Source organism: Lolium rigidum, chromosome 7, assembly GCF_022539505.1.
Source record: "Lolium rigidum isolate FL_2022 chromosome 7, APGP_CSIRO_Lrig_0.1, whole genome shotgun sequence".
Lineage (NCBI taxonomy): Eukaryota > Viridiplantae > Streptophyta > Magnoliopsida > Poales > Poaceae > Lolium > Lolium rigidum.
Window position 1 is genome coordinate 298,082,741 of NC_061514.1, and position 13,779 is coordinate 298,096,519.

General features: G+C 44.9%; 1 protein-coding gene across 1 annotated transcript; it reads left to right on the plus strand.

Moving 5' to 3' along the window:
- The first annotated feature begins 667 nt into the window (after window positions 1–667).
- LOC124669979 lies at window positions 668–1,767 on the plus strand. Its single transcript, XM_047206504.1, has 4 exons — window positions 668–860; window positions 1,120–1,194; window positions 1,323–1,384; window positions 1,636–1,767. The coding sequence occupies exons 1-4, from the start codon at window positions 675–677 to the stop codon at window positions 1,691–1,693; spliced, it is 381 nt and encodes a 126-aa protein (XP_047062460.1). The 5' UTR covers window positions 668–674; the 3' UTR covers window positions 1,694–1,767.
- The last annotated feature ends 12,012 nt before the right edge of the window (window positions 1,768–13,779 follow it).

Consider the following 13,779-nt stretch of genomic DNA (forward strand, 5'->3'; position numbering starts at 1 on the left):
CGCGCGGGCATTTTCCTAGTCTATATCTATACCTACTAATAAAGAAAGTAAGGTTTCTCCCCTAATTTTTCGTCCGTTTTTAACTTACCCCTACTCTTCGGTAGAAATTACACACCATGCCACCGCCTAGGTTGACTCCTTATTTTTCTTCTCACCCCGAAAAATCCCCTCACAGTACAATCCCCAAGGTCGTGCCTCGTGCGCCGCCGATGCCTACACCCACCTGGGTCCCCCAGCCCAGTGCTCTTGCTCGCCACGCTCTGCGGCGTCCCCGTCGCGCTCGTCTGCGCCCCCGCCGCCTTCGGCGGCGCCGGGGCTCCGCGGCTCGTGTGGGATTCGGAAGAGGGTGTCCTCGAGAGGTACCCCGCCGCCGCCATCCCGCCGGAGACGCGCGCGCAGCACACGCACCGGAGCTACCTCGAGGCCGAGCTGGGCAAGGGAACGACGAAGCTCGCTAGGGCGCGGCCGGGTGCGCTGCCCGACTGGGACGCGGCGCTCAACAACATGACGGTGGACGAGGTGCGGAAGGTGCTCGAGACCATCGACGCCACGTTGAGGGCCGCGGCCGACTAGATGGTTGCTCTCGGCTTGCCCGCCGACGGCCGGCTCGATCTCGAACAGCTCACGTCGCTGGCTATGACTACGCCTTGGAGCCGGGGCACCTCGCGCTGGACATGGGTTACGATGGCTTCCAGCCGCAGACGATGTCGTGCCACGGCGGGAGCAACGACCAAGGGAGCCTACCCGAGGAATTCCTGATGCAACCGGAGCGCGGCCTCGAGTGCGTCGGCGGCGGCGGAAGCTACTACGCGGGCGCCGTCGACGAGACGCAGGCGCTGGGCGCACAAATTCCACCCAAGGTACGTCATTAGTACTGATGGATTTGCTGAATTCGTGTGGTTTGTTCTTCCGGCTAACATCTGTGCTGAACTGCTGATTGATTAGTTTTTCAGTATCTCCTTATTTGTAGTCAGATAATGAATCATTCATCGTTTGCAGATAATTGATGTGGAAGCAACACTGCAGATTGATTAGTCTACAAACCATGGCAAAGTTTTTCAGTATCTCCCTATTTATCTGTAGTCAGACAATGAATCGTTGAGCGTCTGTATCTTGCAGAGAATTGAGGCAGGAGCAGGACAAGAGATGGCAGCAATCACTGAAGTCAAGTCATCTGTTTCTATGGATGTCGAGGTAAATTTGCAATAGCTTCTATTAGTTTTTTCTGAAAACAACAAAACAAAATGACAAAAGATCTTGATTACTCTACATATCATTGCGAAAAAATCAGTATAGCAGTCAGATGTGTTTGTTTCTTGCAGAAAAGTGAGGAAGTATCAGGAAAAAATAATATGCCAGCCAGCCTGTTTCTACGGATGAGGAGGTAAAATTTGTATTGCTTATGTGAGTTTTTCCTAGCATGGTGTATGCTGCAACAAGTATCAAAGTATGCTCTATCCTTCAGATGTACACGTAGTATAGATTGGAAGCAGAATATGTGGTGCAATGCTATAATAGATGAATTATATGACTGTGCTAAAAAAACATTAATTACAAATAATAGCATCAATTTTTATGCATTGCTTTCTGAATAATTATTTGAATAATCCGATTATAACATTTTTGTTATTTCAGGAAATGGATCTCAACATCGAATCAACCAATGTTGATGATTTTGATAATAGGCCTCTAAAATAGGACAAAAGTTCTAAAACATGTGTTTTAGATGATCCATTGTCATCTTTTACCATCTCCACCGCATCTATCATTTCGGAATGTTCTAACTCTGTTAGTTCAGAATTGATGAATGAAGATTTATTGCCTCCATCACCAAACCAACTGGCCTTATCTCCGATTTCAGCGGAAGATGATAAACATATAACAAATAATTTATGTTTGTGTATTTATTCGACATATTTAGCGAGGAGCTTGTAATCTTTTTGTTGGGATTGATTATGTAGGTTGCGAATAAACAAATATGTGACCAATATATTGGTTTCTCCCGGTGCAACGCACGGGCAAATTTTGCTAGTCTATACCTAATAATAAAGGGAGAAACGTTTCCGTGGTTTCGTCCGTTTCGTCCAACACATATTTTTGTTTCGTCCGTCACTCCGTTGTACGAGTTCAGGACTCTTCCCGTCCGTGCCTCAGTCGTAGAGGACTCTGTTCATGATGGGCCTGTTAAAAGCTTAAGGAGCTAGAGAAACCGATCGGACCCTCTGCCCCTGTCATCATCCTCTCTCCCCAAACGACAGAAACCCCACGAGGCGACAGACGCAACAGAATCAGGCCTCTGCCTCTAGGGTCTGCGGACTGCGGCCGCCGGCGCGGTCCCGGTGAAGGCTCGTCGGAGGGGAATATCAGGTGAAGCTCTATGGTGCTTGGTGCAGGATCTCGCAGGTTCGTAGTCGATGAGGAATCTGAGAGCTGTTATCGAGGTCTCGAGGTGTAGGACCTTTTCATTGGGCCAAGGGGTTCGCCGGTGAGCTGTGTCAGGTCTCGCAGGCTATGAGCTTTTCAGTCGGGGCGAGTGGTTCGCCGGTGAGCTGTGCTAGAAACAGTACACGGGGTAGGGCCCAGATGTGGTGCATGTAGCAGGATGCGGGGAAGGCGGCAAGATGTGGTGCTGACGGACAGGTTGCTGGTGACATGCGGTGTAGTGCGACGGCGTCAGACTCCTGCGTGTGCTCTCCTCCGTCAGGCCAGGAAAGAAAGGAGATCAATCTAGAGGGCTGATGGGAGTTCATGGCGAAGGGTCACTAAATTAATGCTATTGGGGTCAGCTCCGTATCCTCTCTCTTACACTGGGGTCAGTCTTCATAAGTGAACCTAAATTAACACTAATTTAGTGAAGTTTTGTCACTTTTCATTGGGGTCACATGAAGCAGCTCCGTCCCAGAGTCAATCACTTCCTGAATGAATTTTTTCGGAGTTGTCAATGTGGACAACGCGGTAGGAAGACGCACTGAACGTAACACAACTTCTTGCCGCAGCCCAAGCTCGGGGTTCTGATCCGATTTACCTCTTCCGTGGAGCAAATACAGCTATTAGCACAATAGAGCTAGCAGCGACAAGCAACAATAGCAGAACAAGCTCAGGAAAAAAAAAATCGGACCTGCCATCCGTATGTTCGATATAGAGCAAGCTAGAGTACAGACAAAAATATAGAGCAAAGCAGTTCGTAAGCAGAGGATGTCGATGACAAGTTTGAGATTATGCAGGTGAAAATTTGGGGATCGTACATGTCACTGCGTGGAAAGTTGGCTGAAAATAAATATGGAAGGAGCAATTATCTGATAAAGTTATAGATCTCTTTCATCGAACAAAAGGAAATGTTTCCTATCTGCTACTTTACTTCTTGTACAATTGTGCAGATACGGTGGATAGATACCAAATTCAAAGCTCATATCGGAATTGAAATATAATATGCTCGACTGAGCATGTCTGTAAAGGAGTTCCATTCCAAGTACGCCTTGCGCATAATGTGAGGCTGGGAACATGCAGGCATGAAGTGTCAATAATTATATATAGTACAAATAAATCGGTGAGAGGAAAATCATAACCTTAAATTTATTTAAGAGTTTATTTTCCATATATCTTGCTAAAAGTGTTGCTTCATTGCTACGCTCGGGATGACACATGCCAACGTTTTCATCAAAAAGTAGATTTATTTTCCGTTGCAACGCACGGGTTTTTTCCTATAAATCAAAAGGGCAAAAAATAAAGAGGCAGAGTAAAGAGTGGCAAAAAATAGAGGTAAAAGTAAATAAGGGCAAATTATAGAGTGCCAAAGTAAAACAGGGCAAAAAGTAAAATTCCCCGGAAATATAGGGGAGAAAAGGGGAAAAAACGTCCATAAACCCTTCCTTCCGCCTACTTCCGCCCGCCTCTGCCGCCTCCTCCCCCTCCCCCTCTGCCTCAATTCCCCTTCCGTCCGCCTCCTCCTCCTCCTCTCTTCCCCCCCCCCCCCCCCCCCCTGCCTCAATTCCCCCCCGAAACCCAAACGCAAATCATCGCTCGCCGTCGGAGGCATGACGGAGTGCATCGCGCCCACGGAGAACCAGGCGTTGGGCTCGAGGCAGTCTCTCTACAGCTCCTTCTCCCTCGCCCTCGCCCTGCGCGGCGGCGCCATCACTCGGGCTCCCACGAAGCTGCGGGACATGGCCAGGTGGCTGTCCATGGACCGGCGCCCTTCGCCGGACCAGATCCTGGAGAGCCCGCCCCGCCGCATCCCCTTCCTCTTGGACACCGCGAAGGTGGCGGCGGCCACCGCCGCCCTCGAGTCCGCCATCGTCCGCGGGAGACGACCGATAGACTCTCTCAAGATGCGCCGAGTCGACTCGTCCGACTCCGACGCCGACTCGAGCGACGACGACGTGAGCGGCCACACCAAGGATCAGCACCACGGGTACCCGCTCATCCAGTCGCTGGAAGCAGGGGACGCCCGTCTCTTCCTCGTCTCCGGCTCGCCTCCTTCCGCTCCAGGGCTCCCCGATGCCCGACAAGGCGACGCCCTGTACAGGTTCGTTCCATCGTCATGTTTGATTTTATTCCGCTGTACTGTACCTTTTTATTAGATTCTGTACAATCCGTACTCATCAATCAGTTGCTGATCATGCCATTCGAAAGGTACTTTCTATGCCTTTCCTTTTCCACAAATAGAGTCCCTTTTTCTATTTTTGGATGTGCCTGTTTTGTCTGTGTTTTGCCTGTTGTGCGTGTTGGTGCTTTTCAGTGTCAAATACAAGCAGCTCCGTGTTCTTACGGGTCTCAATTCACAATCATCTGATTGGTACACAAGAACCACAATCTGTTCAACTGCTGAAATGCTAATTTCTTATAATGAGGAAACAATTACTCTTGCCCAACAGAAGTCAAATATATATATATATAATAAGCCTGCCGTTTCTTCCGATCCGAATGTTGCATCCACTCTTGCCCTGCAAATGTTGATGCTCAAAGCAAGGTAAACCACCATGTCCAGCTTTTGCACGCTTGGGGCCTGCCCTGGGGTACACAGCAGGCCGTGCATCCATAGCCTTATTTCAGTTGCGCCACCGTCCTGCTTTGTGCTATCGACTGTGAAAAAATATCTAAAAGCATCTGTTTCATCTTGATGCTTTCCAAATAATGTCAAGAGTTTTACAATTACTTGGCAATCTATCCTCCTTGTATGTAGATTGCAGAGTATTTGCCATATGCTGACCAGTCCCCAGCAATTACATGTTTGTGTACACGAACGCCACCTCCAGTCACCATGTAGTGTTATTTACTCGTACGTTCTAAGCCAACTTCCGTTGCCAACCTTTTCAGGAAAATACTTTCATGTTCGTTCTATGTCAGTTAAGCTAATTTGGTGCTAAATCTTTTGTTGCTTGGCCATGAAGAATGGTCTAACAAGAAAAAATACATTATATTTGAGGAATATTCCTTTTTCCTATGTCTTCTTGTGCCCCATTCTCCTAGCATGACGTGTTTCTAGCTAGTTCACTACGAATTTTGCATCCATGTTAAAATACTGCAAATCCATTTGTTTTTGCACAATTTATGTTCACTAAGAAGAGTGTAATACGAGTAGATGTTTTAAATTAGTGCAAGTGGTCCATAATCTTTAGACTCGTTGTTAAGGAAGTTAAAATTGGCAGATGTGGAAAGAAGAAAAATACGTAGCGAACCAATTTTAGTTCAAGCCTCTCAGTAGGTGATAATACGTGCATTCTCAAGACCAATCATACTAAATAAGGAAAAGAAAAGGAAAAGATACATATGCATCACAATGACGGTGTATAGAACATTACGAGATAACCAGGCATTATCATCAGTGCCAGGTTATCAAAGCCATATGTCATTAAAAAGCGTGGCAGTTGTCCACACTGAACTGTTTCAAACCAAAAGGCAGAGCTGTTGTTTTTAAGCAACGTCCTGCTCTGAACCAGGTTTATTATGAAAATATATATTTAAAACTTCCAGAGTACCTGAAACTAGTTAATCGTGTTTTTTTGTCTTTACATTATGAGGTTTTTCTTATTGGGGTATATCATGCAATGCAGTTGAATGATGTTCTTGATGCGGAAAATAGTGTCTTCGATGCTTTATGATTTATAGTCAACTTCTAGAAACCTTGTATGTATACATTTTGTAGTATATTCAGAAGTTTGAATCTTGTCCATTTTACAGATTGTCTGATGTACACGAAAATCCATGGATCCTTAAGGGGGACACAGAAACCTTTGCAGGTCCTTGTGAGTTGACCAATGAAACAACACAAACATGGATCACGAGGCTCAAAATTACTACCAAACTTGTTGGTTTAAGTAAGCAACAGTTACATGAGCAGAATTTGGAGCAATGGTTTTCAGAGGTAGCAGGGCAACCTTTAGAGCAGCTCCTCGTTGTTGCCTGTTCATTCAGTGATGCAATATGGTCAGATGCCAATATTTCACTAATGCTGACTGTTTTTGACGCACTTGTCGATGTCTTATTCAATATACAAGACTTGCCTTTCAGCAGATCTGGTGAGGTTGCTGGTATTGTTAATAAGATGGTGAATGCTTTCGAAGGTGTAATTCATGGGACTTCTAATGGCATCCGTAGCAGCAAAGAATCAACTGTTCATACAGCAACTTCTGTTCTCATACAAGTCCTTGAATTTTTCTGTCGCAACAGAGATATGGTGCAGTCATTACTTTTATCTGGAGATTACAACACTGGCCCTTGCTCTGACATGGTCAATTGTTTGATATCCAAGCTCAAGGAATGTGCAGAAACAAATTTCCAAGAAGAGGGAAAGAAGTACATATTCATCTTGAATAACATATATTATGTTTTGCAAAAGAACTGCCATCCAGGATTACTCCCTCCCAGTGTCATGAGTAATTTAGTGTCACTGGCTGACCAATACGTCATGAGCTACCTTCATGAATACTGGTCCCCACCTTTGCTGTCATATCTGGATGGCGACTCTCTGATGAAGCCACGCCATTCATCCATGGCTAAATTTTTGAAAATATTCTTTAGTATCTGTGATAGGCAGATGACTTGGAAAGTTCAAACTACTCTTAAGGAGAAACTTCGTGAAGAGATAGTGAAATTGATTGTTCCAAAATATGTCAAGTTCTTAGAGGCACTGCAGGAAAGAAGAAGTTCACAGTGCACTTCTTGGGTAAAGGGGATTTGGCGAGCCAGATCTGAGAATCCAGTGTATACTGCTGGGCAATTGCAACAGGTGATCAGGGGATTGTTTGAAAGATAGCAGGCAGCAAGGCAGCAACGAAGGATCCACCAGCCACCTATCGTATATTTGCATTCAGAGAACATTTGGTCTGGTGATCCAAATGTGTTGCCAAATTAATTGTTCCATCTATGTAATATTTCAGGTTAGCATGCTTGCATCATTAGGAAGATTCTTGGTCTGTGGTATATAGTTTTTTTTTTGTTACGTGTATGTAATACTATAGTGAAACCTAAAGTTTTGCTTCTGTTGCATGTATAGTTCTAACTGGAAATGTATGAGCGCTTTGCTGCACTGTCCGTTTTTATGTGCGTATTCTTCAAGAAAAAAACCGTTTGCTGTGAGGCGTAGTGGACTCTACTTGATATTGTTAAGTTCACGGGTCATTCTGGTTCTCATTTTTTTTTTTTTGAAACGGGCAAAAAAGCTTTTGCCTTATATATATTGATAAAGGAGGAGCAAATAAGGGGATGGCATGAGCCATAAAAATGAAAAGGAGGGTGGGGCAAGGAACCCCCGGAAAGGAAAAGAGGTCAGCCTACAAGCTCCGCCAGCTGTTTAGCATCAGCAAAGATCCAATCTTTTCCTTATTCCATGATTTTTCAATGTCAGTCTAAAGCTTAAATTGGAGGAGCATAGCTTCATATAAGTTCAGCTTTATTCCTCACATAAGTTCTGAAATCACAATGGTACTGAGAAAACCAGGAACATTATTGAAGTGTGAAACTAAAGATCAATTGCTCTCCAGGGCAACGTACTAAAAGAAGCCTTAGTCTTCCCCTCTCTCGTCTATAGTGAGGGGAGGGAGATTTTCTGAAACCCGCCGCTAGTTCCACCTCGCCGCTGGGAGTTCGCGGGATCCCTCTTCCTCTGCCATCCGCTCCGGCGGCGGAAGGATGGGGGATCCCCGAGCTGTGGTGTGTATATAGCGTAGAAGCTAGTTGGTCTCCAGGCGGCGGCGACGAGGAGGTGGTGTAGCGGACGATCTGGTTTTTGGTGGAGCAGCTCTTCCCCTCCGGTGGCGGTGCTCTTCGGAGCGCCTCTGCGTCGAGCGCTCCTTCCCCGTGCTCGCAGATCTTCGGATCTGTGGTGCACTTCGAGCAGCCCCTGCCGGATCCGGTTAGGCGTCGGATCCCGGCGATGTTGAAGGAATCGAATACGATGGCGTGGAGCTTCGCGGTGGAGCCGATGGTCCAGGGCGTTACCCCTTCAGGGGCGGTGAAGGCTGACTTCCCGGCTGCCATGGGGCTGGTTTCGTCGAACCAAGGCACATTGACGAGCAGCGGCAGTGCCACCTTCTCATTATGGTCGCCGGCGAGATCGGAGCGTAGAAGAACTTCATTGTAATTTTCTTGTTTTCTGGGCTTTTCTGTAAGTTCGAAGCTTTTATGAATCCGTCCTCTTCCTCGCAAAAAGAAAAAATTGCACTCCATAGCAGTCTGCTTCTCGTCTTCCACAGTTCATCAACAACCTGACAACTGCAACTATATCCAGAACCACATTTGCCATAGCTACCAGAGGAATAAGCGCACTTCACCACTTCACCACTTCACCGCGTCACCTGCTTTGACAACGATAACCATTGAAGTATGCTCACGGACGCTTTAATTTTACTGTTCATGTGCAGAAAATTTTGGCTTTGGTATGTTGATGGCCTTCTGCCTCAGGTGTTCTAACCCCTTCTCGGGGAGTGTACTTCCTTAGTGGTTAGCTGCTATTGGGATTGGGCATTGCGGAGTGCGGCATCGACGAGGGCGGGAGCTTAATAAAAATAATTATGTTCTCTTGCAAAGATGTATTTCTATCGATGTGTGTTTACCATTAGGTTAATACTAGGAAGTTATGCGTGGGCTATTATATCGTTGGATAATCTATTGTAGAAGTACCGCCATATTCAGGGATTCAGGGTACGAAAGTACTGTAGAAGTGGTGTTGTGAAAATATTTTTGATATAAAGTAGAAGTGCTATTGTAGCGCCAAGGTTCGGGTTTTTTCCCTCGCCCGTAGAGTGATCATGATGCATTGAAAAAATAGGGTAGTATGGACAAAAATAAATAGGTAATCGTGAGGCTATGGTCAAAAGAAAATAGTGTAGCACTACATTGTGGTTGCGGTGCCCAAAGACAGCACGCACCGGTTGAAAGAGGCCGCGAACGGCGGAGCAAGTTATTTTCATAGATAACGTAGAGAAGTTTGTAGTTATTTTTGGAGTTACTGTAGAAGAAGGTAGTTTCCCCTGCTACAAAAGGCGGTAGACGGTTGAGTAGGTATATTTTTCCGAATGTACCACAGAGGAATACAGGTCTAGGCAATAGACAGTGGAGTAGCTATATTTTTTAAAAATCCCCTAATAAAAGATAGTACTATCTCTCCTAATAAAAGAGGCATCATATTGTCATAATAGTTTAGGCAAAGAACGGTGGAGTAACTATATTTTTCCAAAGAGGTAGAAAAAGTACTATTTTACCGCATAAAATAGGCGATGCACCGTAAGGTATTTTTATTTCCGAAGCTGCTACAGAAGAAAGCGGTAGTATTTCCCCCGATGGAAAGAGGTGACATACGTTCATGTTCGTTGGGTATTTTCGTTGGGTAAAAGATGGAAATAGTATACGCGACGGACGGTGGAGTAACTAAATATTTTTCAAACATACCGTTACATTGTTGAAATAATGTATAACCGCTACTGTAGCTTCATGTTTTGGATTTATTATTTTTCCCGCGCCGTGTAGGATGATCATGATGCGGTGGAAAAAGATGGTAGTGCGGACAAAAATCTCTAGATGATTGTAAGTAAATATATTTTTGAGGCGGCAGACGGTGAAACAAATATATTTTTGTAGGTGTACTGTAAGTATATTTTTATAAAGGTATCGTATAAGATGACAGTAGTACAGGCGATGTTCGTGGAGTAACTATATTTTTCGGAAGATGGCCTAAAAGAGGTATGTTTCGAGCATAAAAGAGTAGAAGGATGGTGCAAATTTTCTCAAAGATTGTCCGTGTAGAAATTTTCATACGGTACTGTCCCAAAGATTGTTCATGTAGCAATTTTAATATGGTACTATTGATGTGCACTTGAACAGTAACCAAATGAATGAGAGCAGCAAAGTGGATCAGCTTTTATATATAGTACTAGGAAGCCATGGCGCGGCAACACGCCGCGCCCGTGATCTCAAGGCGCATGAGGTATGACAATATGCATGAATTGTGTGCTCTAAGTTCAGTTTATGAACTGAGTTTCCTACTATAGTCTACAGGAACTGGTATTGATCTGCATGTCTGGGTATAGAAATGATCTGGTACTGTTCAGTTTGGGAAAAACAACTACAGATAGTATTGGCAAATCTTCTGACGCAATGTCATTCGTCACAACCATACACACCCAACTCAGTAGCACACCGGGCGCCAATCCAAGTTCTTGCCATTGCCAGTAATGTCATAGTATCAAGTAAGAAAAATATTGCGGGAAACGAAAGTAATCAAGAATAGCTAGATCACAACGCGCGGGTCGAAATATTTCTGCACATTCAGAACATACAAAAGACAACTACATAAACCCTACGCTCTTAATTGCAATGAAAATATGGAGCATATTCGTATAAACTTATGATTCTATTAACAATAATGGCACACCACTTAAAAAGAGTTTACACAGTCCATACTTAGATTTCAAGGACCAAAACTCAAGTTCCCATTACAATACCATTATTATTGTCAGAAGTTGTTGTAGCATATCCCTGTGGAACTTCATGCAAGAGATAAGATAGATAATGTTATGCTGACAACTGCATACACTGTATGGCAGAAAATTGCAAGAGATATCACATAATCAGTCATCGAAGGTGAACACTGGCAGCATATACCACACTGAAAATGTCAATGGAGACATCCGCAATCAAGGATGACAACTGCTTGTTCTATGTACTCCATTTGAAACAATCTAAGCTGTTTTGGTTGATTGTGTATTGGTTAACAAATAGAGTAAAAGCTGACGCTAGGGAAACAAATTCGTAAACAAAGGACTTGTACATTTCCCCTCTGATCTTAACAGCATTAAAATCTAAATCTGCTATCTGTCTAGCACATCATGGACACTGCAATAATTACCACTGAAATTTAGGAATGCATGTTATATGAATCTATAAAGCAAGAACAACTGTGTCATAAGAAAATCTATCCAAAATAAGTTTGTTGTATGAACCTATGAATAAACCTACACTCATCTTTTTTCCACGCGAAATCTTCTCTGCTGCTAGTGGAGAGATACAGAAGATTAAACTGCAAGGGAAGAGGAACCACACGCTACATAAGGAGCTGGAAGGTTGCAAAGGTTTCATATGGATAAAGAAATGATAGCTTAAGAACAATCGCTCAAAGATGGATTTTCAGAAAAGTAACCGCTTTTACCAGTACATTCTTAAATAACCGCAAAGAAGAACATTCTCGCTTTCACCAGTAGTAGTTTAATAATGCTCATGTTTAAGAATTATATCCTAATAATGATCGTTTTGAGGGAGATCAGGAAACAGAAGAAAGCTGCTAGTTGAGTAAAGTCAGAGAAATGTGGAGTCCTAAGGTCAGACCGAGAGTACAATCAACAAAACTAATAGGATATTACATTTGATATAAGAAAATTGGGTGCTAATAATCGATTCTTTTGGTTAAGGAGACCTGGACCAGAGCACAATCATATATAAGTTCCCAGAATTAAAATTTAAGTACCTAACATTCAGGAATTTGCTCCTTCATAATCATTGTGTAAATAAAAAATTGTGCATCCTTCCATCTTTATAGAAAGCAAGAAGGGAGATCAGCAAAAAAATAAGAAAATAGAAATAGAGGAACAGATTAATACTATTCATATGAAACTGGAAAAAACAAAACAATGGCTCTTCTACAGAAATACCAGTAAGAGAAAATAAGCAAGTAACTGCTGAGAGTTCGTGCCTCAGCAACCAAAGAGTGTATGTCAAATATAATTCAATAGAAACAAAACAAAAATGGCATCTCCTTGTGCTTCTGTCTAAGTCACCTCACCTTCCTCTGCCTTGCTGAACCTCCTCGACAATATGCTCGAAGGCTGTGAGGAGATGCATAGAAGTAAATAAAAATTAGACGTGGAACATCCTACAAAGCCTACAGTTACAAAGATCAGTATTCAAGCCATTGAAAAATTGTGATATGCTGATACTTGAGACATAGATCATGTTTTGGATAGTTTCTAAAATAGTAGCCAGATAAGTATATCATAAAAACTATTGGTTAAAATAGAGAGCAATGGGACAGAACATTATGGAACATGAACTCACTTCTTTTGATATCCTTCTACATCATCCTTACTATTATGGTAAATTCTCTGTCACCTCCATGCCGAAGCTTCTACCAGAAAACGTAAATCTGCAAGTATTTTTTTTTTTGAATTTTTCCTGCATGTAATTTACACTGAAGCTCCATCCCATAACCAAAAAAAATTTTGAATCTCCTGGAATGGTATCATGAACACAAGAAACACAATTCAGGGAAATTAAGGAACCTTGCTGGATTGAGAAGATGAATCCCTGCACCTTGTATTCTTCCCTGCCAAAGTTTGTTTCAGAAGTGCAATCCCCATGTGTACATGGACCATGGTCTTGGACGCGTCCGCCAGGGCCAACGGAGGGAGTCTGGCTTTGATTTGCTTGTACAGCGACGTGCAAGTCGACTGTCCGGGGATCCGCGTCCGTGCTCTGCTTGTGCGCGGCCTGTACGCGGTCCTCGCCTTCGGCCGCGAATCGCGGCTGTCCGCCTTGGGGCTCGCGTCCGTGCTGACAGATTGTGCGCGCGCCGCGGCATCCGGCCACGGTGGCGGTGAATCGAGGCTGTCCCCCCAGGGGCTCGCGTCCGCGCTGACAGATTGCGCGCGCGCGGCGGCATCCGGCCATGGTGACGCCGCCATGGCCCTCAAGTGCCTTCTTGTGCTGAAGATCCTGCTCGCCCGACGGCTCTTTCATCCTCCGTTGACCAGCTCTCCGTCGCCCTCATCTGACACTCGACCAGCTCGTACAGCCGTACTCGCCGCCTTCCGGGCTTCCAGCTAGGCCGCTCCTTCGATTCCGCCTCCTGGGTCGAGTTCTTCACGCGCCTCCTCTGGGTCCTCCCCTTTCTATCGGAACGACGCCGAGTAACTCCCCGCTCTGCCACCACCGCCTATTCTCCAGGCCCCGCCCCTTCCTGCGCACATATTTCCCATTCGCAAGAAGATTCCGCGCCGCCAACTCCTCCAGCTACCTCGTCGTCGACGTCATCCTTTGCCTCATCGTGGGAGAGGAAGAAAAGGGTAGAAAGTATGGGGAGGCGGCCCGATGTTGGGCTGGTGGATGTGAAGAGAAAAACCTGGAGACGCGCGGTGGCTGTTGAGCGGTGGGACGTAGGAGAGGAGGCACGTGGACCGCACCGATCGGCTACAGGGTGACACGTACCAAACTGCACTGACCACCGCTTTGACCGCGCAAGGAAACAAAGAGGCTCGTAACCGGTTGGTTGCCGGTAATTCACCCACCGAA

What these genes read in the sequence shown, in the direction of transcription:
- LOC124669979 (XM_047206504.1), top strand. Translation starts at nt 675, where the DNA reads ATGGGTTACGATGGCTTCCAGCCGCAGACGATGTCGTGCCACGGCGGG. An exon ending in GCGCACAAATTCCACCCAAG is followed by an intron (nt 861 to 1,119) that starts GTACGTCATTAG and finishes TGTATCTTGCAG; the next exon opens with AGAATTGAGGCAGGAGCAGG. An exon ending in CTGTTTCTATGGATGTCGAG is followed by an intron (nt 1,195 to 1,322) that starts GTAAATTTGCAA and finishes TGTTTCTTGCAG; the next exon opens with AAAAGTGAGGAAGTATCAGG.